At 31.8% G+C, this 27,481-nt stretch overlaps 1 protein-coding gene across 1 annotated transcript; it reads left to right on the forward strand.

Moving 5' to 3' along the window:
* Window positions 1–26,169, forward strand: LOC148601513 (uncharacterized). The gene is made up of 14 exons (XM_088556639.1): window positions 1–392; window positions 4,605–4,746; window positions 6,131–6,264; window positions 6,886–6,994; window positions 7,870–7,951; window positions 14,208–14,366; window positions 16,281–16,473; window positions 17,160–17,306; window positions 17,946–18,099; window positions 19,755–19,865; window positions 21,878–21,947; window positions 22,820–23,007; window positions 24,585–24,713; window positions 25,616–26,169. Exons 1-14 carry the CDS (start codon window positions 202–204, stop codon window positions 26,042–26,044), a joined length of 2,238 nt encoding a protein of 745 aa, XP_088412765.1. The 5' UTR covers window positions 1–201; the 3' UTR covers window positions 26,045–26,169.
* Window positions 26,170–27,481: the final 1,312 nt, after the last annotated feature.

Consider the following 27,481-nt stretch of genomic DNA (forward strand, 5'->3'; position numbering starts at 1 on the left):
ACAAGGTCGGCACCCCGTTCGGAACATATGTTTACCTAGACTTGTCAGCTGTGATTGTGAGTGATTTTAGGGCTCTTGACCCAATTTTACAATTTATGAGATCTGTACCGCTGAATAACAATCGGCAATATATAGAATAAAGGAGAATTTTTTTCTCTCTAACTTCAATCAATGTGACATGAAACGCGAGCAATTGGGAAAATGGTGTTTTGTTTTGCAGGATTCTGTTTTTGTGTTCTCTATGTTACGGTGTTCGGCTTGGATTCTAAGTCCAACGTAAAAGATGGAGCTATTGAATATTCAGTTAAAAGACTTTCTACATGTTCTGCTAAAATTGGAAATTATGGAACGATTGATCTCAGTCCAATTGCAAGGAAAGACGGTTTTCCAAGGTACATATACTGTAAATCCAGCACTAAGTTACATGTACATGTAAATTGCTACATGTAACAGTGTTAAGTTGTAAGTCACGACATAGAATGTTGCACTGTACCTGTATAAATGTACATGTATATGCAACAATATTGGCCTCTAATCTTGATGTCCATGGGTCAACGATGCCTGTAGACCACAGACAGTCCTATGGCCATGTAGTCATGTCTTTAGTCGTCAGGTTTTCTAGTGTACCAGCACATTTTTGTACAAATGTATATATGTACATACATGTAACAATGTTCATGTACATGTATAAATTCATGTAGTTTTTCCTTGAAAAAGATGTTCTTAATCATTTTATTTATATGGATACTTTGTATATGTGTATTTTGTCAACATGTCAAATAATACATGGACATTTGTACATGTACACATTACATGTATGTACATGTATGTGTACATTTTACAGTGTGGCTGATTCATTTCATTATGAAGACTAATGAATTTTTGTTCCTCACTTGGGCATAATTTCATCTGACCCTTTAACCCTCCACTTTTTTTTGATTTTGATACAAATGTAAAACTTTTTTCAACAATCTACATGTACATGTACATAAATTTATTACCACTGGATGCTATCATTTGCCAACTGGGTTTCCCTAGGCTGAAGTACATGTACAATGTACAACAAACAATATGCTGAGCCACAAAATGTACATGAACGTCTATTGGATTCTTTTTGCAATCTTCAGTGAAGATACAATGTACATGTACATTTAGTGTATTGGTCTATTACTAATGTATGCATGTACATGTACAATGTATTTGTTTGTATCTGTTTGACAGCTTGATATTTTTACCCAGTCTAATTTGTAAGTTATACAAAGTATATATATTAGTTGTTTTTGGGCATTCACTGATAAGACAAACATTTAGACTGGATTCTAAAAATGGTTAAATACATGTAACATTTTTTTTGTGTTTTTACTATTCAAATGTGCATGTATACATACTCCTACATGTACATTTACTTGTACATTACTATGAACTTGATGAGGAAGAATATATATATATATATATATATATATATGTAGATTATTCTCCACTTAAAGTTTTACAAGAAATTGCTGCAAATTTTTTGTCTGTCTTAAATGTAAAAAAAATGTTTCCCAAATTTTCAGAATTTTTTTGCATACATGTAAAACAATGAACAATGCGTGTTTTTTTTTTTTTTTTTAAAGAAAGGTTTAGTTGCATGTATATTTGTACATATATACTGTACATGTTCATGCACAAAATGTATATTGAAATCGTTACTTGGCTCCATAGGAGAGTTGAGAAATTAAAATTTTGTTGAATGTACAATGTATATAATACATGTACATGTGAATTTCTATAGTACCATCAACCTTAACCTTAACCCCACCACGAAATACGGCGGTTACCCTATAGTGATCACTCTGTCAGTCCATCCGTTACAAACTTGTGTGCAGACTGTAATTTTTTGTCTTGTGATGTACATATAGGCTTTTGATATTTTACATGTTTGTAGATCACATAAAGACGATGTGTCTGATAACATAGATAATGGCCCTTATGTGTGACTTTTAAACTTTGACCTCAAGATCAAAGTCCTGTTTTTCAGTGACAAACTCGTGTTCGAAGTGTAACTTTTTTGTTTTCTGATGTAGGCTTTTGATATATGGCATGTGGGTAGATCACCTAAAGACAATGTGTGACATACCAAGAAAAATGTCCTATGACCTTGAACTTTGATCTTAAGGTCAAAATCCTGTTTTTCAGTGACAAACTCATGTCCAGGCTGTTACTTTTTTTCTTTCGACATAGGCTTTTGATATATGGCATGTTGGTAGATCTCATAAGGATGATGTGTTCCCTAATTGGAATAGTGGTGTATGAACTTCAGCTTTGACAACTTCAGCTGTTTTTTGTGACAAATTTGTGTCCAGGCTATAATTTTTTTATCTTTTCATGTGGGCTTTTGATATTTAACATGTGGATTGATCCAGAAGTACAAATAGCAAATTATGGTAAACAATGGTTGGTTAGGAAGATTTTAGAAACAATTTATAGCTGTACATATGTACATGTTCAATTTTTGTACATGTATGTCACCCTTTTTTGCAAAAAAAGAGTAATTGGATTAAAAATCGTCCATTCATCATCTCACTGTACATTTTTTCTTCCAAATGTACATGTAGCTTCAGTAATAGCAACCAGGGCTGAGGTAATCTTAATCACTGATCGTAATCAATTGTAATCCATTACAACAAAATGAGTAATTGAAAGTAATCTGTAATTGACATGAGTAAGAGGTGTTCAGCATGATGAGATCTATCAGTTATGTAGTTTTGGTGAAAAGCTGTTGACCCATGTTGGAGTTATTGCCCTTTTGGGACGTTTTTTTGCTGTTTTTGATGTTATTACTTGTAAAAATCTTGCAAATAACTCAAAAACCGTTGCCTTTAGCAAAATTTTTGCAGGGGTATTTTAGGGTTTCTAAGTATTGTTATAGTTTCATTTTCGTTACCTGAATTACTAATGTAGAGCATATTGAAGTCCTTAGACCAGTCTGTATTTTATTGTTTACTTCCAGGATCTTGAAACACTGTATTACAATGCAAAATCTTAAAATACTATTTTCGCATTTTATTACACTTTTATTATGTGGAAATAGATACATGTATTTGTCATTTTTGTTGGTATTTTTACACGAAAATATTTTTTTTTTTATTTACTGAACCCAATGTTCTGAAAATGACAAGTCTCTATGCATTTGAATGGTAGACGACTAGGACCCATTCTCGTTAAACTGCAGAGTCAAATGACGAGACTTACAAACCCTATTTTTCAGCATACTGAGACAGGCCAATGCCAAAATTTTCAAAATGATTTGTCTGCTGATGTATGAGTTTGGGATTCTGAAACAATTCTTAACTTTTTTTTCCACATGTACAACTTTGTAAATCTTGTTCTCGAAAACCATTTAATATCATTCAATGAAAATAAGCATTTTGGTTCTTTAGTGTATTGTGCTAGAAATGACTGCTGATTTTAATCCATGAATAAATATGGCTGCCTATACAAAAAATGGATCATAGGGGTCAGAAGACAGTTTTTTGAAAATAATAAAAAAAACTGTTGCCTTTAGCAAATTCTGGTTCAGGTCATAAAAATGCTATTTAAAGCATTTGCTGCATTTTACAATTCAGTTAATTTTAACTGTAAACCTGTCTCATTCTTCAAGTTTTTCAAATAAGTAAATGGTTAACCTGGTGAGTGATTTAGGCTCTTTTGAGCCTCTAGTTTTAGATCTGATAAGTACAAATGTACAACAAGTACATGTGCAACATAAATACATACCAACAGCCAAAGTTTCCGTCAAAAATATATTTTGAGGTTACATGTATGTCATGAGTTTGTACATTTTGTACATGTACATTTTTGTACATTCATGTACATGTAATTGTAAATATGGTATATATAGATAAAAAAGTACATGTATTTGTTATATTGCATCTTTGCCCCACATTCTGAGTCTATTTCACAACACCTGTCCATGTAATTCTACAAAAAGAAATGTACATGTGTAGCTATGCTGTGATGTACTGACTACACTGTAAATGAATGATAGGCACAAGTTAATATTATTGCCTGTATATTAACGAGCTAGAGTATCATGTCACAAAAAAAGGAAACCTGATGAATGGATTTATAAAGTTGTTCACCTACCCATAATCTAATTACAGGGAATTTACTACCTAAATTTAAAAGGACATTTTAAGTTCAACTTTGACCAGAACTGTGCAGCTACATTTGTACATTTTTACATGTGAGTTTACCGTCGTGCCAGAAGATGGTCACATAACCACATAACCAACATTACATGTACCTTTATGTTAATGAACATGAACATACATCATTTGTACATGCACATGCTTTTTGAAACTCTCATTTCACATTAATTCAACAAAAGTACATACATATGTATGTACATGTAAATTATACATCTAGGGCAAGTAACAAAAGTCAATTGTTTTATTACATATATATTACCTGTACATGTAATTGCAGTGATCATACAACATGTGCATGTACATGTACACATGTGTGTTCTGAATAGTAAAATTCCCAATTGTTCATCCTATGTTTTAAATTCAGTATCAATCTTACCATTGAAAACTAAGAAAGGTATGCTCTTTTCACAGATTTGCTACATTGTACAAGAACATCCATACACCCCTGACAGCAGTATGGAATTACAGCTTTAATCCATGTTACTCATTTAATGAACCTTATGACCAGTTTAATTCAAAAAATATCTTTGGAGACAAGTGTATGTCTGTTTCTGTAAGTATATTTTCAATGCTACAATGTTAGTACATGTACATGCCAATGGATTCTATGAAACTGTGTGGTTAATATAGAAAGTAACAGTGCACTGACTTGACGTAAAACGATGTACTGATGAAGCTTTGAACTGTGGGAATATGTGAGGCTGTGCTGAGCATTTTCAGTGGTTTTAGTCTATTTCTTGTAAATGTATCAAAGTTTCTGTCAAGTCAGTACTCTGTTATTATCTTTATACCACAAGAAAATGTAAAAGAAAACTGATGTTTCAAGCAACAAAAAGCAATGTGACATCATGGCAACTTCAAAACAATGTGACGTTTGTGACTTCACAACAGAGAGATATATTCAGTCGATCACCATATATTACTGATTTGTCCATCATTCTGTCTGTCCAGTTCTGTTGTAGTAACATGTATCTTGCCTCCCTATTGATAGATTGATTTCTGATTTTGGACCATGTACGTGTATGTGGCTTATATAGATGGGGCACATTTTGTAAACAATTTTGATTGCTTTCCGATGTCAACTTTCTCATTTTTTACTATGTAGAATGAATGGGATGTACATGTACCTCCATTTTGTACATGTACATGTTCCATGACAACATGTGCAACTGCAAGTTTTTTTACTACTAGAAACCAGTCTTCTTTATATTTACATGTACATGTATACTGGTATACATGATTGTATACAATATACATGTACATGTAAGCCATACTTCATTTATCTAAATTTTTTATTATACATGTACATTTGTTTTCCACACAGTCTTAAACCCAACATTATCTTGTGGTGTATAATATCGTGTCTGTCCATGAACATGTACCGGTAGCTTTACATACTTGAAATAACATATTCTTCTTAAGCATTCAATGGATATTTATAAAATGTTCTCTTATTGAATACTATATAACTTCAGTTCTATTTCATGTTTAGAGCTTGAATGAAATGTCCTACCCTTTAAAGTTTTCAATGAATGATAATGTAACTTTATAAATGCTTTTAACATTGGATATCATTAACTCATACATGTACATGTATTTATGTTTGCAAGAAAGGAAATAGTAATTGTTAGGCATTTTGAAGGGGGGATAATGATACAGTATCCCAACAAAAGCACTGCTCATTATATTGATGTTTTTTTTTTACATATTTCAGTATAATTAATGAAACTTGACTTGTGTCTTTTAAGGTTAATTAAGCATAGCTTACCCAAGTACACTTGTGTATATTTAACTACATGTACAATATACATGTGTAATATTTGTCACAGTTTTAATGAAAGATCATGTGTTTGTAATATAATTATCGAATAAACCTTGAGCTCTGTCATTTTTTTATGAATAAATTACAAAGTTAATTGTTTAATCTCACATTACAGGTATGCAAGTTCGGAAAAAGTAGTGGAAAACATTTCTACTATACATATGGTAGGCATGAGTCAGCAAATTTTACTGTTAGTGCACAAAGTTCAGACCAGTCACCAGTTGTTACTCTTTCTTTCAATGGCACTGGGTAAGTCAAATCAATACTACCAGTATATAAACTAAACAGTTCAGGTGTACTATAAGGTGAAAATGTGCGTGTATCTATATTTTTATCAGGGCCTTATCCTGACATTGATGACAAAGAGAATTTTGAGTAAATTCTGTTTAAAAATAACAGTATTGATATTTTGTCTTGGTAATGTATTACACAAATACAAAAAATATCTGCCTGTCAAAGACATATCAGACAAGTGAGCACAAACAACGAGAAGTTTTTGCTCACTTCTTCCTCTAGATTAGGCCCTGATTTATATTTGTGGATATTTGATTAAAACCTGAATTACCAAAATTAGTTCTTGGGCCTATTCATAGGGTGAAGAGGGTGCTGAAGGTGTGTTAAATCTCTATAAGGGAGCTATGAATGTACATGTTTGTAACTTTTATAAAAGTCAAAACCACTAGTATCAGCTTGTTAAAGGGGCATAATGTACATGTTCATTCAAGAAGTATTGGCGTTATTTTTTTTACCAACATGCAATTGAAATTGAGAATATTCAGTCATTATTTTTTAAATTGGTTCAACCATACTTCAGATGTCCATGATGATTAAGTCATTGATATACAATCTGTAAGTTACTTTATTTCCCAGAGGAAACGATAAAAAGAAAACAGAAATTCGTTTGATATGTGACAGAAGTCTGCTCAAACCTGAAGATGCTGTGTTTACAATCAAACATGACTTCCTTAGATCTGGTATTGTAAGTATATGTACATGTGTTTATAAGTAGGGCAGGTTGGGGAATTATTTATTTAGTGATATTATCTATCAACACAAAACCTGTCTAAACTGAACCCTGAACAAACAAAAAACCTGTCTAGACTGAACCGTAAACAAACTAGCTAACTTTTTAAACTGATCCTTGAACAAACTAGCTAACTTTTTAAACTGAACCTTGAACAAACTAGAAACCTGTCTAAATTGTACCTTGAACAAACTAGAAACCTGTCTAAATTGTACCTTGTACAAACCAGGAACCTGTCTAAACTGAACCTTGTACAAAACAGAAACCTGTCTAAACTGAACCTTGAACAAACTAGAAACTTGTCTAAAGTGAACTCTGAACAAACTAGAAACCTGTCTAAACTGAACCCTGAACAAGTTAGAAGCCTGTCTACATTGTACCTTGAACAAAATAGAAACCTGTCTAAATTGAACCTTGAATAAACTAGAAACCTGTCTAGACTGACCCATGAACAAATTTGAAACCTGTCTAAACTGAACCTTGTACAAACAAGAAACCTGTCTAAACTGAATATTGAACAAACTAGAAACCTGTGTAAACTGAATATTGAACAAACTAGAAACCTGTCTAAACAGAACCTTGAACAAACTAAACACCTATCTAAATTGCACCATGAACAAACCAGAAACCTGTCTAAATTGTACCTTGAACTAACTGGAAACCTGCCTAAATTGTACTTAGAACAAACTAGAAACCCGTCTAAATTGAACGATTAGTTTTGCGATGGCAAGGGACATTGGCTAGATGTAGCTGTCTTTTTGTATGTGTATTGGTTTTTCCTATATTTTTTAACATATGCAATAATAATGCATCTCTTAATATTATTTCAGATATCTGAGTTAAGGCATGTTTGCTGTTGTCCAGATGCTTGTATAAATGGGCTTCCTTCAGACAACAGTACAACCACGCTTGGTAAGTACAATAAAATCTGTCTGAACCAAACTCTTTCAAGACTTTTATGTACAGTAAACCTGCCTTATATGAAACCTTTAAATTTAATGTATAGTTGATCCTGTCTCTGTCAAACTCCTGCAAGATTTTTATGTACATTTGTACAGTAAAAAACATCCAATAACATTAAGAGTAAATGTAAAGTGTGTTAAGTTCAGGATCTAGGTACAATGTAAATGTAATATCAGTGGTTCTGCATTAGAAATTGAGGGTCCCAGAGCTCTGACTAGTGCTATTTGAAGCCCTGCCATGAAAACCAGTACCTCTCAATTAATAGTATACAGTTATTAAATGGGTTGGATGCAATAGACCAACCCATTTAATAACTGTTTTATTACCTAATTTGTCTATGAGATATAATAAAGAATGGGAATGGGGAATATGTCAAAGAGACAACCCTTCGACCAGGAATATGAAATTGACCGCTTCATGTTTACGAATTGGCAGACGAGAGTCACATCTATGTTTTTACACACGAGTTTTTTGTGTGTAAATTCCAATTCAATGAAGCGCTTAAAAAAAAGCTCAACCAATCAAAAGGCTTAGATAAAGGTCATTATGGGGTCAGTGCAATAGACTCCTCAAGGAGACTATTGCACCGTGCAATAGTACATCAACAGTGCAATAGATCGCCCCGTCCTGAATAAATTTTGAAAATAGAGAAAAATATGTGTATATATAATAAACAAGGTAAAACCTTATAATTAGGTAATAGTAGCAATTATTATTCATCAGATATTTAGTTACAGTAAGGTTTTTATTTACATTTTGAGCATTTAGAAGTTACAGATACAGGGTATATTCACAAGTTGATATCTATTAAAGGTCAGTTTCGGGTCAAACTTATTCTTTATCTCAGCAAATGTAATAAATATTTATTAAACCTCTTCTGTAACTTATATGTTTTCGACAAGAAAGGCATAGTTAATACAAAACAAATAATTTAAAAACTGCAATAAATTCTTTATTATGGAGTTATACTTGTACTTCTGATCTTAAAATAATGAGAACTATGACCAATGGAAACTATGAACCCTCAACAAGTTCATGGGTATCATGTATGTACATGTGTTAGAAACAGTATTTTTTTTATTTCATAGTTACATGATATTAAGACATTTTTAGAGTCAAGAGTATTGAGAAATACTTAACCTTTAACCTTTGATTGTGAAGATCTTAGTAAGACTGTGTAAATATTGACTCTAGAGAAATTTATTAGATTTATCAAGGTTAAACATGTGTCTCATATTGTAAAATGACAATCTATGTATTTTGATGTGCTGTTTTTTTTTGGCTGCTGTCCAAGTCTATATGTCTGTCTGTCCATCCACAGATCTTATTATTATTATAACTCATAAATGCTTAAAGATATTTTATTGATTTCATAGTAGAATGTTTGTTTTCAAGAAAGGGCACTCCCATTCAGGGAACACTATTCTCTGAGTCTTCTTTTCTTACCCTACCAGTGCACCCGATCCATGCTCCCAGTTTTTTTAGTGGAGTCCAAGTTGCTCATTTCATTTTGTTTCTCTGTATGTATCATTGGTTATTTTATGTTCTTTGTCATGTGTGTTTGTTTTCCATGTCTGGTCTTTGTCCCTGGATTACATTATTTTGTTTTCCGCTAGAATCTTGGTATATATTATGTGAATATTATATATACATATAATTTGTTTAGGTGTATTATGTTTCAGCACTTGGAGCTGTATATGCATTTGATGTACTTGTATTTGCAACATGTATTTTTAATACTATGCTACAGCAGACTTTAAAACAAGTGTACACACATGTACATTGTATATGCTGGTACCTTATATGTTTATTGGTTGATGTTTGATAAACATGTACTAAATAATAAAGGTGCATGATGAAGAATGAAAATTGTTTATTTAAATATGTGGATGTATTTGATAGTACAAGAAGTTTATTTGGCACAGGTGAATTTTAGGTCATGACTTTACTGTAGTCCAAATTTCCTATGACCCTGCAACCCTCTTCTTTTTTATTTTTGTATTTTGATATGTCAGGTTGGGTCAATATCTAGATGAAAAAGAGGAAGGTTGCAGGATCAGAGGAAATTTAGACTAGACTTTATTGATGTCATTTTTCTTGTTGTGTAGCAGAAATATAACTCATTGTTTCTTCTAATTTACATATGCAGAGGTAACATGAACAGAATTTCAAGTCACATTCTGTGTGATGTTATTTCTATAGTAGTGCAACAGAAATAAATTTGTAGTAGAACATGTAAGATACTTGTTACTGTAACTAAAGCTTAAAGCTTAAATTTGATGATAATGATGAAAACATAAAATATTTCTTAATGTTAGAAGGCTTGGATCAGTTACCTTCAAGGTATATAGAAATGTGGGTATCAGTTTTCATCCATTTTTTTTTTATTTCACACTGTCTGTCTCAAACTTATGAAAAAAAATTAAAACAGTTGTTTTATATGATTGCAAAAAAAGTTATATTGGTTGGACTCTGTTGTCATTGTCCTTGTTGTTGTCTGTAGACACTTGGTTATCATGATGCATTTTGTACCGTTTTCAAGTTATAAGGGGTCAAAGGGTCACATCACCAAAAAATCACCAAAAAATCAACCTTTTTTTTTTTTTTGGCCCAAATTCAAAATTTTGTTCTATTGGATTCATAATAAAAGTTCCTGCCAGCAAATTTCAGTCAGATTTCAGATATCTCTTATGTTTTTGGAGTTATACAGGTTCAACTGGCCACAACCCAAAAAATTTATTTTTTTATTTTTGGTCCGATTTCTTAATTTTTATATGTCCGTCTAAGACGGGACATATTGTGGTATACCGTTGTCCGTCATCCACACTTCAGACAATAACTCAAAAATGTTTTTACCAACTTTAATGAAACTTTGGTGAATTGTTCATATCTATTGACGTAAGCTCCCTTTCAGTTTTTACAAATGTCAGATTTTTTCGTTTCTGTGTTATGAATTTTTTTCCTTGAAAAAGGGGGGATTTTCAAGTTTTTGGACAATAACTCAATAATGCTTTCACCAACTTAAATGAAACTTTGGTGAATTGTTCATATCTATTGATGTTAGTTCCCTTTCGATTTTTATGAATTTCAGATTTTTTGTTTCTGTGTTATGAATTTTTGTAGTTAAAAAAGGAGATTTTCAAGTTTTTGCACAATTACTCAAAAACACTTTCACTAACTTATATGAAACTTTGGTGAATTGTTCATATCTATAAAAGTATGCTCCCTTCCGATTTGTATAAATGTCAAATTTAAGTTTCCATGTTATGAAATTTTTCTCTTTAAAAAAAGCCGGAAACGGCCAAGGAAATTTTGTGAAAAATCGTTTAAAACAGACTATTTGTTATGATGATCGACTAATAAATATAAAAGGTACTTGGTAACCTTGTCAGAAAAGTGTGTTTTAAACAAGATAGAAATGTATGGGTGAAAAATCAAGTCAACGAACTTAGTTGACCTTATTTTTTGTGCATTTTTTATTTTTTATTTTTTTTTTGTAGGGGGGGGGTATTGGACAGGGTCACAGTATTTCTAGTTGATCATATAAATTCATTAAAAGCATAAAGACAAGTTAAAAAGGCAATCACGAATTCAAGAATCCACGAAATTGTATTTCTTCCCTTATCCACGAAATATGGTATCCACGAAATTTAAGTGTTGTCCAATGCTTGCAAAGTGTATAATCCAAGTTAAAATATGGTCACGTCAACTCCTTCTGCACTGTGCATGAGTAATGGGTTTTGAAGAAGTCTTGTTGAAAGATTAGACATCATTTGTTGTTGTGCATGACGAATGATGAATAATATCAGGTTACTGCAAGCAGGAAATATCCAGTTCAATATTTATAATATGATTTATATTTAAATCTTGTAAAGGATAGTGCATTCATAGTTTAAATTCTAAAGTCAAATCTACACCAAAGAACTGAAACTTGAAAGTGGGGAAAAAGTAGTAGACAAAGAGCAAAGAACTAATGTTTTCAATGATTACTTCACTTCTTGTATTGAGAATTTAAGAAACCAGATGATTGTGCCAAACCATGATTTTCATAAACTACATAACTATGTTAAGGAAAAGGTTAGAAACTGTGATCATAAACAGTTTATGATACCTCCAGTAAAATGTAGTGAAAGTTATGAAGCACTATTAAATTTAGATAAGACTAAGTCATCTGGATATGATAATATTGGGCCTAAGGTGCTGCAATTAACGTCTCATATTATTGCACCATGTCTTACTTATGTATATAATAGTATGATTGATTCAGGCATATTTCCACATTCACTAAAGATTGCGAAAGTAACTCCTGTTTACAAGAGTGGTCAGAAAGATTTAGTATCATATTACAGACCTATTTCAATACTTCATTGTTAAAAATAAAGACATATATCTAATCACTTATATGAATATTTATCTCAATGGGAATTTTTCATGCAGCTCAGTCTGGATTTAGACCTAAACAATCCTGCCAAGCTGCTCTTGTGAATATTGTGGGTAAATGGCTATGCAAGATGAGTAATGGAAACATAAATCTGGCTATATTTTTGGACTTAAAAAGAAGCTTTTGATGTTGTTGATCATGATATACTTTCTAAAAAACTAAACTAATGATCTGTGTTTTAAATGACAGTACTGTGCAATTCTTTAAGTCCTACTTAAAGAATAGAAAGCAGCAAGTAAATATTTTAAACACTTTCTCGTCAAAAAAACCTAATAGCTTTGGCGTTCTTCAGGGTTCCATACTTGGGCCACCTTTATTTGTTATATTTATTAATGATCTTCCTCTTGACATGCATAATACTAATGTTGATATGTATGCTGATGATACAACCATACACAAATCTAGGGAAAATATTCATTAATTACAGCAGGATGTGCAAGATCATCTAAGAAAAGTTGAAAACTGGTGTAGAAATAACTATGTTTATCAATCCTAATAAAACAAAGTGTATGATTATTGGAACAAGACAAAAACTGTCAAATGTTGATATACCCTCCTTAATAGTTAATGATAAAGCTTAAAAATTTTCATCATGTAAAAAACTACTTGGTGTAAAAATTGATGATACTCTAAGCTGGAAATGTCATGTTGATCATATATGCTCTAATATTTCATCAAGATTATATCTCCTAGCAAAGATTAAGAAATATCTGAACGTTGAAACGAGAAAAACTTTCTATAATGGGTACATTCTTCCAATTATTGACAACTGATGTATTGTATGGAGTGGCTGTGGCTCTGAAGGATTAGACAAAATTCTTGAACTCCAAAAACGGGCTATCCGCCTCATTCAAGATGCTGAATCATTTTCTCCATCAGAACCCTTTTTCAAAAAATTAGGAATCATGAAAGTAGAAACAAGGATTAAATATCACAAATACCTATTAATCTATAAATCTCTCAATGTGGAAGCACCAAGTTACATATCAGAAAAGTTTAACTATGTTCCAAGAAACAAACCTTATTCACTAGGAAATGCTGAACAAGGAAATTTGATAATCCCAAAAATTAAAACTGAACTTTTCAGACATTCATTCATATATTCTGGGTCTGTCTTGTGGAATAAGTTAACCAAACATTAACGTAATCAAGCCACTGGCAACTCATTCAAAATCAATCTAAAGAAGTACCTTAACACTTTTGAATAGAGTATCTTAAAAGAGAAAAATGCTGCTGCTTATACTGTTTTTTTTAAATGTTCTATATTGTATTATCTTAAAATGATTTGGTATTGTCAGATTAGCTTTTGTTTTTGTGTCATGTTGTTTATTTTTAATTTCTAGTAGATATAGTTTTTGTGTGTGAGGGCCTTAGGGAAGATTAGCTTGTAAACTAACTGTGTAACCCTCTTGAAATAAAGATTTTATTATTAGTATTATTATTGTTATTATTATTATTATTATTATATTTATACATGAATTTTGTCCATTTGAAAGGGACTATTTTCAGTGTTAGCTACTGGTTGATCACACAATATTATATTAAATTTATGGGTTCATAAAAGCATTTTAGTTTTCATTTGAGAGAGGTACAATCAAAAGAAAATAAAAATAGTCAAATATGACCTTCATTTGACTCTTCACAGTAAATGACCAATAGACCCTTGCTTTAAAAATTCTTCATTAGTTTCACGGTTTAAGTGTTGAATGACTTCCATTTTTTGCTCCTTTTTATTCTCTTTAATATTTTACTGTTAATTTTCAGAAGTAATAGGCAAAAACAAGAAGAAAACAGACAGTACAACTCTACTATTAATTGTTGGACTAAATGTTGGACTATTGTTGTTTGCTGGTGTGATTGGGGCTCTTTGTTACAGCAAGAGGTCCAGTCCTAGTAGTCCAAGAATATATTCCAAACTCCCTGGTAAGTTTGCGGATGTGATTGGGCCCTTCATTTATAGCAAGGGGTCCATGCTATTAGTCCTAGAATATATCACAAACTCCCAGGTAGTTATGCTGATGTTGTCTGGACCATTAATTTCAACAAGATGTCCCATTCCTGTAGACCAAGAATATATTCCAAAATCTCTGGTAAGTCACTGGTGTTATTGGGGCCCTTTAGATGTACATGCTAATAATCCCAGAACAAATGACAAACTCCCAGGTAAGTCTCTGTTTGAATTATGTCCCCTCATGCCTGTAACCCTCATTTTTGTAGGTATGTTTTTTTTTTTGCAAAATTTAGGTCCTCTGTTACAACAAAAGGTTCAGTACTCATGGTATAGAATTTTTTATGGCCAGGTGGATTGTATGAGCTGCATGTAGTCTATTTTAATCTTTAAAGTCTTACGGTTACTATCAACATGAAAGTTCACTCAGTAATTTACATGTACATACATGTACATGTTATACTGTCTTGTTTGTAGATTTTATGATACAAATGTACCTCAAAATTATATTAGGCTATTTAAGTGTTTTTTATGTGAGATATATTTCAGTTAATCATGTTAATATAGTGTATTCTGAATCAGAATATTTGTTTTGCCATTTTATTGCTGAAATGACCTGCTCCCAGTTTTTAGAGGAGTCTGAGTTGCTCATTTGCTTTTGTTACTTTGTATGTATGATTTTAGTTACTTTTTGTTCTTTGTTGTGTATGTCTGTTTTCCATGTCTTGTCTTTGTTCCTGGATTACATTCTTTTGATTACCTCTATAATCTTGGTTCCCTTGATTACTCCTTCAATGCAAAAAAATAATACTCTTTATGTAATGAAGAAATAAAAAAATGGAACATGGAATTGTAACAAACTCTATGTTACCATGGTTACAGAACGGTAACAAACTCTTAGTTACCATGTAGTTCTATAACATAAAACCACACATTTTTTATTTATCTTTCATGTTTTCATCAGATATTTTCATTTTTTGTTTATAGTCAAAATGCTATAAACAAAAAATGAAAATATCTGATGAAAACATGAAAGATAAACATGAAATGTGTGATTTTTTGTTATGGAACTAAGTTACCATGGTTACAGAACTGTTACAAACTCTAGGTTACCATGGTTACCTTTAAGTAATCTCAGCATACTGTACCTTTTAATAATAAAATATTAAACCTTATTGCAATCACATAGTCCTTCCATCCATCTCAATCACATAGTCCGTCCATCCATCTTGTTCCAGTAACAGATTTCTTAGCTTATATTGGAAGGAATGTGCTATTAAAGGTAACAGTAGAGTAATTTTGTCTCTTTGGTATTCAGCCAGATCTTTACCCCAACATGCAGCCCAGGAGAAAATACAGTAATGTTTACGATTGGTGGATAATAAAAAAGACATTTTCATGAAAAAAATTAAAAGCTATAAGGGTGTATTTTAGCAACATTTGTTAAATAGATAAATTTCACCCAGATCTATCAGTAGATTTTAGTAGATGTTGGAACCCCCTGTACGGAAATAGCATTGTGAATAAAGACACTCTTGCATCCATTAAGTATATGGATCAATGCATTATGACTGTCTCCTCCAAGTTGCACATGGAATTAGTAATAATGTATATTGTTTTATTGAAGATTAAACAGTACATGTAATGTATATTTTAAAAAGCAATTTTCTCTGAAAGAATAAAAATGATTATGAAGGACTGGTAAACTATAGAAGACTTTAAATCTATGGCCATCAAATATATTATTAAACCAAGATTGATTTTACAAAATATGATATGCAATCTTGTTTGTAAATTAATTTGTTAATTGTATTAAGACTCCACCTAGCATGACAACAGGTGCAACTTCATGTTTCTATTTATTTTTTTAATCATTATCATATTTGTAGGTGTCCATTCATTGCCTTCAAACCAGCTTAACTTCAGCAATATCGATTTAGAGAAGGACACATTAGAGATGCCAGCCAGTGGTCGTACATCGGTACGGGATTATGAGCCGTGGTCACAGAGGAAGAAACAGGTTATGATGCCTGTGTTTGATGATTGTGTCATACTTAATGATAGTGTTGAGCTGGCTCAGAGGTAAATGTTCATAGATTCTGTATGGAGACTGTGGAAGTACTTTTACTATAAGATTAACACTACCAATTCTACTGCAATCTAAGTATAGAAAAACTTTTTTTCACATGTTTTGACATTCAAAAACACAGTACCTACAATACATAAATTTGTATTATACACACATATACAGTATTCTTGAAGGCTTTATATGTCAGGTTTGTTAGTATATAGTTCGATTTTACAGTTCCAATAAAATTTTATAGCATGGTTAAGCATATCCTATGCAGATGTGCATGAAGGAATGTACTTACTGTCAGATGACTCCAATATGAGATAATTGAACTTGAGGGTTTTACATTTAAACCTATTTAACTTTTCCTACATCCCTCAAGGGATTTTGAGGAAATTTTATGAAGAGGAGGGCTTCTTATTTAGATGTGCATGAAAGAATAGGACTTCAAAGGGTATGTTAAAATCTTGTAACCACAACTTTTTCTAAACTACACAAGGGATTTAGTTGAAAGTTCATAGGAAGGTTTTGCTCTATATATAGATGTACACAAAGGAATACAATTTCTTCGAGATGATTCCAAATTGACATACTGAAATTAAGGGTTATACATTTAACAATTAATGTCATTTGAAGTGGAGAGTATTCGTTTTGGGAGATTGTTCACAATATTTTAGGTATTTTTTTTATGTAATAGATTAGGAGGTGGCTTTTTTGGTGACACTTATGTTGGAGATGTAAAGGGTTTAAAGGTTGCAGTGACAAGAATTACGCTTAATCTACATAAGGAACAGAAAACTCCAGAAATGCTAGAATGGCTTAAAGATGAGGTCTGGTTTCTTAGGTAAGTACCCAGTTATGTAAATACAGTCTATGCCTTAAAAATCTCATTTAATGTTGACATTTTAATGATAGTTATCATATGCATGTTCATGTTCATGTAATTACAAAATGTATTTGATGAATTTAGAAAATATATGTATTGAATATTTCATCTTAATACCTTGCTTGAAATGTTTCTTTCATGAGGTCTCATGATAGTTTTACAGGATTTTTGCTGCAAATAAATGAAAAAGAAAGCCAAAACTATCCTTCCACAAAATACCAAATAACATATTCATCTTTTTGTCAATTCATTAATAAGAACGGATATGGTGAGAATGTCAAAGAGACAACAACCCCTCGGGATAAAAAAATGCCTGAACTTTGATTGGAACACAGGGTTAGCACTATTCTGATCTTATGTCAGTAGTGTTCAGGGATGGATCATTTAATTTGAAAACGGGTGGGGGTAGACAATTCCAGTGCAGAAAATTTGTTTTAAAAAAAGAGGAGTTCTGATTTAGGAATTAATGATAGAGTTATTTAGTGCTATAATTTGCTCATTTTTATTAAAAAAGAACAAGGATTTCAATGAAAAGGAACATGGTTATAGTCCTGGAACCTCTGTCTTGGACCCAAATCTGATTACTTTTCTTTGTAGTCGCCAGAGGCACAGAAATATCGTACCTATGTTAGGAATATGCATAGACAGCAAACTGCCTTACATCATGTCTGAGTTTATACAGGGGTTTACAGTTAAAAACTACATTCAAAATAAGGGAGAACTTGTGTCCTGGCCACTTAGGGTCAAAATAGTAAGTAAGAAATTTATTTTATAATTGTTTCACATTTATCTTTAAAAAAGGAATAATTTTGTATCAAAATATCTTGGAAAAGGAGTTAATTAAAATGTAAAAATTCTTCCATAAATACTACATTATCCTGTGAAGTTATGTAAGCAGTACATATACATATGTACACAGTGAAGATGTACAGTAAACATATGTACAGTACAACATGTACAGTAAACATATGTATAGTGCAACATGTACAGTTATCTTACATGCTACATGTATTATTGACATATTTACTTCATCTACAGTTAAAAAATGTGCTGTTTGGGGTTAGGTATGAGCACAATTTTTAATAGTGAATTATACCTCTGAATTAATACATTTTACAGCACATGATATTGATTATTTTTTAAAGAAACTGAATTACAATCCTACAAATTTAGGGTGTTTGCATAGATCAGGTATAATATATTCTGTGTAAAACATGTTTTGAATACTGATTAACAGAACATCATTTTAAAATTACTTTAAAAAAATCTCTCAAATTTGATCTTCTAGTAAATTTGTCATGATGAAAGTGCACGCATAGAAATTAAAGTTTTAAGTAGTAGTCTTTGTAAGAATAATGCAATTTCTGTAATGTGTGATACACCCAAAAAAGGCTACATATTTTTATTTTTGTAATTGAGTTGTTTTATGGGTCTATATTATGAAATGAGTAATTATTCATTCAAATCTACCTGCTCTTAAGAGATAATCAACATTGAAAATCTAATAGATTCTATTTTATTTTAGTGTCATTTACAGAGTTTGAGATCTAGAGTGCATTCTATATAATTTTTATCTCCTAAGAACACATATTATATGAAAAAACAAAGTTGATTTCTGTTTACTATGGCAATTCAAACAAAATATCAAAATATAAAAATATGTAGGCTTTTCAACCATGTGTCACATTTTGCATGATTCTTAGTTGGAGTGCTACTTAAAAACTATATCTACTGGTTTGATATAGTAAAACATTTTGTATTGATCTCGCATTGAAAAATACCAAATGTTGCTTTTTATACATCTGTCTTTCTAGATGAAACTTTTTTTAGTATATCATTGTCTATCAGTCTGTCTGTCTGTCTGTCTGTCTGTCTGTCTGTCTGTCTGTTTTTCACTCTTTGAACAATAATGAAAAAAAAATTCAGTCCATTGTTCACATCTTGAAACATACCGCATAAAGATTTTTTGAAAATAAATCTATATTCAATTTCGTCTTCTTACAGGTATCATCTATCTGATATTATATATTCATTTAAAGTATAAATGACTTCAGGAAATGTATTGTCATACACTGATGTTTGCAGCTCATTATTTGTACAGTTTTTTTGTGGTTATTTTACACTTTAATGAGTTCACATTCAGGCTGTATTTTTCTTCAATTTTATTCTGCAATTAAAAAGTAGCAATGAAATTGTTTATAATGATCAACATAATTTGTTAAATCATAACTTGTACCAGTTGTGCTGCATCTTTACATTGAATGTATTAAGAATACCCATCTTATTGATAATCTTATGTACATGTACACAAATAACTGTAATCACCACCTTGTATTTGCATGCGATGGCAAAGATTCCTAGATAAATGCTTTTATCAAGATATAATAAAGATTCTTTTTCTTTCAGTGTTTACAAGCAGCTGATGGTGTTGCCTATCTCCACTCCACTAAACCTCCAATCATCCATAGAGACCTCAGGTGTGCCAATCTATTTATATCAGACCATGAAATAGTCAAGGTAAGTACATTTCAGACACATCCACCTTACCCAGAACAATCATCAATAGTGGCCTCAGGTGTGCCAATCTATTTATATCAGATCATTTAGTAGTCAAAGTAAGTACGTATCAGACACACCCACCTTACCCAGAACAATCATCCATGTGCCAATCTGTTTATATCAGACCATGAAATAGTCAGGGTAAGTGCATATCAGATGTACCCACGTTACCCAGTACAATCATACATAGAGGCCTTGGGTGTGCCTATCTATTTACAAATGTGTATTAGACCGTGAAATAGTCATGATAAGTACATATCAGTTGCACCAACCTTTCTATGAAAAAAAAAATATTTTTAGCAATGTCACATTTGCCAATCTATTTATATCAGACCAGGAAACATATAATTCACAACCTCTGTGAGAAAAATATTTTTCTGATCTGTTTATATTATAATCTCTCCAAAATCACTTAAGATGAGCATAATAATAATTTAGGTATGCATGACGGAAGATAATTATGTTGATTGCATGCAAAGGGATGTAACCAATCCTAAGGTCTCATTAACCACTTCCGGGTCAAATGGCCACCCCCCCTATGTAGTACCAAAAACACACTGAACCTAGACATATGCATTGTAAGTGCATTATTTGTGTGTATTATGATTAAAAGTAGTCAAAATAAAGCTGAGAATGTGTACTTTAAAATCATATATGTAATTAACTACAAAAGTGTATGAATATTGTTTACATGTGTGAGTAATTTGCCTCCATGCTGTCAGTTAGCAGAACAGGTAAAAATGTGGATTTTCAGTATTATTTATTCAAGTAAATTTTGTGAAGAATTTCTACTATGATCGTACCATTAGCATAATGATTTTGGAAGCCTTATTTTCCAAGCTTCGCAACGGTATGCAGCTTTAAGATGTCATTTGTCCTGGGAATTCACAGTGAGACTTTGAAAATTACTTTTTTAACATGTAAAGTAATGGAAACGTTAGAAGTGGTTAGTGAGACCTAAGGAATATACAACATCTGATTTGAATACAGTGAAAAAATATTATTGTTTGTTGGGCACCAATTTTCATGGGTTTTTTTTGGGGGTTCCAAACAAAAAAAAAACTTTCCCATTCATTTGTCTGTTGGAGTTTAGAAAGTCCATGAATTCAAGAATCTTAAGATTTGATGTTTTTTCCCAAAATAATGAAAATTGTTTTCCACAAATAAAGTACTTTCACAGTACTGTTGAAGACTTTCCAACAACATGGTCTGCAGTGGTTAGTGAGAGAGGAAATGAACATCAGCTGCTGTGTGGAATTAGGCTGTCTATGTGTTTGATCAGCCGCTGTGTGGAGTTCAACTCTTTATTTGTTCTGATCAGCTACTGTGTGGTGTTAGGCTATCTATGTGTTCTGATCATCTTCTGTGTGGAGATACAGTCCTTGAACCGATCCGTGCAACAATTTGACGGATTGATGACCGTTAACTGATTGGTAGCTGACGGATCAGTAACCGGTGACGGATCTGATCGCAGTTTTGTTATATAAAATGATGTAAGATGTGTTTAAAATAAAATAAATGTAAAATAAAAGTGTAAATTGATGTTTAAAAATATTAAATTATGTCAATATGTGTAAAATTGACAAAGAAAACTATAAAAACCGCAAAATACAGTGACTGCTCTGTAGTCAGGTGATGTGATCACCGGTTTAATGGATCGGTTTGACGGATCAATGACTGACCGGAAACTGATCGGTGATTGATGACCGATCATAATTTTTATTGCACAGATCGGTTCAGGTACAGTTGCCTATCTATGTGTTCTGATCATCTTCTGTTTGGAGTTAGGCTATCTATGTGTTCTGATCATCTTCTGTTTGGAGTTAGGCTATCTATGTGTTCTGATCATTTACTGTATGGAGTTAGGCTATTTATGTGTTCTGATCATGAAGTACAGGAATATCATCTTGTTAATCACATTAATGACTTTATATCTTAATTGCTTTTTACATTTGTATTTCATGTTTCAGGTTGGAGATTTTGGATTGATAAAACTTATTCAGCCTTTGAGAAGCCTTTGTCGTCAAGAAGATTGTTCTTGTTAGTATTTTTTTTTTATTACATTGTACTGAAGATTTAATTTTTCTTGCTCAGTCAAGTCCTAAGTATCTAATCATACAATATCATTAGAAGTTTGCATAAAGTCCTCTTGTCCGGTGCTATATACTTGAAGGCCTCATGGTAAAAATATGAGCTTCCCTTTCTTTACATTTTATTTGTGTTTTTTACCATTTAAATGAAGCCCCATATACTCCTACTCATTTGGGGGCTATATTGCAATCACCTTGTCTGTCCATTCTTTATACTTTTTGTAATAGATTTCTCAGCTATTACTGGAGGGAATGCTTAAATATTTGGTGTATTGATTTGCACAAGGACTTGTATCATGTCTCCTCTTTTCAGGTTCCCCACTCATCTACTTGTTTACCGATCGACTTACTACTTTATCTGGTGGTACATAATGGAAATTTTGGTTACAGATTTCTCAGCATCCATTGGAGGGAATTCTTATTTTTTGTATTATTGCTTTTGCATTATGACTTGTACCTTGTCTCTTCTTTTCAGGTTGGGGTATTCTTTGCACAATCTAGCGTGCAACAGTTTGTTTTTTATTCATAAAGTGGAATGGATTGGCAGATGCAAAACTTTTTTTATGATTTCTGAAATTTTTCTGTATTTTCCAGTAATGGCTTTTAGTAAACAGAGTCTGCTTTTATAAAATTCCCTGCTTTTTTGCTTTTGTGCAGTTTGCTGGCCTATTTTAGAAATAGCTCAATATTTTATAGATGTTAAATATATTATTCAAAGCCCTAATAATGTGGTTAAAAAGATAGGGAGTCTTTCAGAAAATGATTTTGGTTATGTGTATTTTTTATCAGTAATTACATTCATCGTGCCTTTTTTATCATCAGGTCAGGGTCATTACTGTGCTTGTCCATCCTCCATCAGATGGACTGCTCCAGAGATCCTGAAAAACCCAAATTCAGAGGAATCAGATGGATTTATCTCCCTTAAATCTGATACATACTCATTTGGTGTGTGTATGTGGGAAGTTGTCACATGTGAGGATCCTTTTGATGAGGTCAATACTGAACAAGAGGTAGGGTTTATATAAATAAGGTTGGAAAAACTGAAAACTCTTATAAATAAATTAGAAAAATTTTGGCATTTCTTACTTCAGTCAATGCTTAGTGGTATTCAATTTACTGGAGCCCAGAGTAAATATATCACAGGATTTATTTTGGAATTTTTAGACAGACTGCTATAATGTGCCAAAATTAACATCCTGCAAAAATTACCCTCTATAAGGTAGATATTTGGTGCTGTTTCCAAAGAATTTTTTGTTTTAAACTGCATATACTTGACTTGTTACATTGCCAGAAACATGTTGATATACAGTGAAAGCTGGCCTTTTTTTAAACCTTTCATTTAAATTGTATTTTGAAAATGGATAAACTGAACACCTGTCTATCCCAAACCTTGACATTTGAATAGGGTTACAGGTTAAAATAGATTTTACTGTAATTGTGAAACAATGCTTTATGCATCATTTTAAGCATTGAGGGTTTCAAAGAGGCGCAGTGCTCTCATGACTTCTGGCTATTTGGACGAAAGCAGGGACTTCTTTTCAATGTTGAGAAAAATCATACATTGTACTTTACTGTAATGCAAAACACATGTATTCAAAGACCAACCAGTGGCGTTGTGCTGATATTTTCATCCCAATGTGGTTTTTGTCTCTTTGACATGTACACCCTACCTATACTCGTTGAGTACATTTCATTGTGATAAAAGTCCATCTGCAATTTTCAAATTAATTTCTGAACTTTCTGTATTACTGATATCTTATATTACAATTACTTAATTTTACCATATGTTTGTCTATTTTAGCCTCTATTTTAGGGGATGCTTAAGTAAGATATTTGGTATATTGCGTTTACATGATGACTTGTACCATGTCTTCCCTTTCCATGTGCATCGTTTTCTATTTCCTGTTTGTGGTACGACTCAATTTGACAGAAAATGCTTGAGTATGGGTATTTTTAGCACAATTATGATGTGCAGTTTCTAATTTTTTTGTCATCAGGTAATTGAGGTATTTATATAGTACTCACTAGAAAGGGTTAAAAGTCTTAAAATATATATATGTAGATCCAGAAATTAATTTAAAAAAGGGAAGGGTTAGTACAGGCTATCATTTTAATCATTTTGCCAAAATTTTGAATAAAATTGACAATTTTTTTCATGAAAAGTGTGATTGTGATCTCCAGAACCACCCCCTGAATCTGCCACTGCTTAATAATAATGGGATAATTAATTGGACAGAGTGAATAACCAAAATATTACATGTACCACGAGTGCCGAAAAACACCTAGATTTCACAAGTTAAATCCTCAACCGTTCTTGGCACGAGTGATCATATTTTGGTTATTCATGACAACTAATTGATTATCCTATTTATTATATATATTTTATTTATAATTTATCGATATTTTCAATATGAATTTTAAATTCTGTGATTGGCGGTTTGATATCAAAGTTGTGAAGTTTTGGTGGGAGAAAGTCCAAGAGTGAAATTACCGAATTTATTTCAGTGTGAATTTTCAAAATTTATTACACTGGGAACATTCCATAAAACATTGTTATCTGTATAAAAGTTAATGTTTTTGATACAAGGTGCTAGAGTTAGTTAAGGAGGGTATCCGCCCTGCTATACCAGCAATAGTAGATGTCCTTCCACAGTACAGAGCTCTGATGAACCAATGCTGGAATGACCAGCCTGAAAACAGACCCTCATTTAAACAGGTAAATAAAACTACATTTAAAAAATAATTTATGTATTATTAAGAAAGATTGTAAATACTTCTTTTCATTAAAATTTGGTTTTTAGCTGTATTGAGCCTTAATATCATACCCTCCCTCAACAAACTATGTTTGGGGATGTATATCAAACTCCTTGTTTATTCAGTAACAGTCAATATAAAATTCAGACACTGCCAATGGTAAAGTGATTCTTGGTGTAGAAAAACCCACCCAATAAATGATGCTTTTTTCAGCCTACATATGCTTTATTTTCACATAACTATAATCGTTTCTGCATTCAGATCTGTCCTTTTGAGAAAATCATATATTTATCTCCCACTAAAATCAACCAGATCAAGAACAATAACTCTTTCAAAATGCCAATTTCATGTACAATCTATATAATTTTTATCTCAAAAGCACAACAACGAAATGAAAAACTAAGACTGGTCATGTGATCAGTAATTGTTTCTGAACGAGAAATAAAACTGAATTTGGTGGGTTTTTGACATGCATGATTCACCTCCTGTCTGAATTTTATAAAGACTGCTATAAAAAAGTCAACCATTGTAGACAGATGTGCTTGGACTGGAGTAGGATAAATTGAAAGGGAGAAAATCCAACTTAATAATTACTTGCAAACACAACACCTAAAGACTGCTCAATGGATTCTGATGAAAAAACATATGAAAGTTATGCTTCTTATGTGACTTTACAGTAAGCTACACAATATAAATTGTTGGATGTTTTGAAAGGGTTTTAGATATTTAGACTTCAAAAGTTTTTATTGTTGTAACTCATTTAGGGTTCTGGTTTGTCCAAAATGATCCATTGTTCTGCCTAACATTTAAAAAATTTATTTTACATGTAATTTTTAATTTGTAATATACATTCCTAATTTCTAGGTAGCAACCAAACTCAAGGAACTGGTTTCTCCTGCTAGAACTTTCCAGAAAAATATTTCAAACAAACTCAAATTACAAAAGATGCAGAATCGTAATAGTGAACTAGATGGCGACACTGATAGTATTACACAATATAAACCCACACGCAATCACCTAGACTCAGAAAGTAGTTCTATAATGAGAATGGATAGTGATTATAGTCCTACTTTACAGAGATTTCATGCAAATCGTGTTCATAGAGATTCTGAAATGTCCAATCCGAGGCCAGAGCAAGGCCAAAATAGTCCATCTTTACAGAGATTTCAGCCTAATCGTATCCACAGAGATTCAGAATCTTCTTCAATCCTTAAAACAGATCATGGTGGAGATTCGAGGAATCATGGTAGTTTGACAAGCATTAAAAAAACAGTGGAGTTTAAAGATGTATAGTACAGGAAAGTATTCTATTGGTTTTTACAAAAAAAGAAGTTCAAGATCGACAGGTGCAATCATATACTGTTAAATAGAAGTTATTGCAATTTTCTAATTTTTGCCATTAAAAAAAAAGAGAAAAATTTTCATTTTAGAATGTTAGAAATTCCATAATGTGAGTGTATCACATATTGCCAAAATAACCAAATACAGCTCTATGTTAAATACCTAATGACTATCACAGATCACTTTCTTAAGATCATAAATACTGGTGATGAGTGAGATTTAGTTTTAGCATTTGAAAATGTTGTGCCTTGCCATGAAAATTGATGAGCTTATAAATCTAGAGTCTGTCTGTCTGTATACCAGTTACATCTAAAGTTACAATAGTTTCTCTCTTTAGAAAAGGGGTTTCACTTTAGCAATACAGTGGCAAATCCAGAAATCAGGATAGGGGGACGTGCTGATTGGTTTTAGAGGGAATCCCACCCCAATGGTTTTCAATAAAATCCATTTTTCTATCATTAAGGGGGTTCCCCTTTGAATTTGCCTATTGATTTAAATTTTATACAAATTTATGAATTTGGAAATATTACCTATTTCGAAAGGTGCATTTTTGCTGAAATGAATGTATAATGGTTGAATGACCATATGAAAAGATAATTTTCTGAGAAGAATTTTGGTTCTCACTTTGAATTGCTGAAAAGGACGTTAAACTTTGAAAGTTGTTCTTGTAGAAGATATAAGTTAGTGTACATTTGTATATGTCGTTTATATGTTCATAATTGTTAAGTCAATTTGCATGTGCAATGATCATATTAAAAATGCATATATTTTTAAACACTTTTATTCTATGAAATCCATTTAGATTCTTATTGTGTATGTGTGTTTGATCATGTATTATATTTATAGCATATTTTTAATTGCAGTATTGTATTTTTTATACCTGTTAAAGATTGTATAGATTAATGTAGATATTTTACCACTTAATCTCATAAGAGATATATATTTGTCTTATCTTGCTCAATTATTTTACAACTTTGGAAAGGTTTAAATTGAGATGTAAATATTCTCTTCTTTCAGCAAATCCAAACAGTTTTTTCATGACCTGAAATTATGTCTCCCCCTCCTCCAACAAATTATTTTTGACCTGTCTGTCCATCTTACTATTTATCTTCCACTCCAGGGAAACTACTTCACCTAATTTCATGCAACTTTGTAATATGATAGGTAGTTAGACAATGATTCCAAAATGTTTGTAACAATTTAATGAAACTTGCCATATAGGTTTAAATCTGAGGAAATTAGTCAGTGTTTGAAGAGTGAATATAAGTAAACTAGGTCTTCAATGTGATTTTTAAATTTGTCAAGACAGCATTTTGTTGCCCATGGTTTTGTTTTTGTATTCTGCATTTTTATTGATTTTGCAATTAAACCGTATTTTATCATTTATCA

The sequence above is a fragment of the Perna viridis genome, chromosome 12 (genome assembly GCF_037379345.1).
Source record: "Perna viridis isolate PV_CMFRI_1.1 ecotype Kerala chromosome 12, ASM3737934v1, whole genome shotgun sequence".
NCBI lineage: Eukaryota > Metazoa > Mollusca > Bivalvia > Mytilida > Mytilidae > Perna > Perna viridis.

Bases quoted from the DNA above. Each gene is read 5' to 3' on its own strand.
- LOC148601513 (XM_088556639.1), top strand. From the start codon at position 202: ATGGTGTTTTGTTTTGCAGGATTCTGTTTTTGTGTTCTCTATGTTACG. The intron at 4,747-6,130 runs GTAAGTATATTT...CTCACATTACAG, and splicing joins ACAAGTGTATGTCTGTTTCT to GTATGCAAGTTCGGAAAAAG. The intron at 24,714-25,615 runs GTAAATAAAACT...CCTAATTTCTAG, and splicing joins ACAGACCCTCATTTAAACAG to GTAGCAACCAAACTCAAGGA.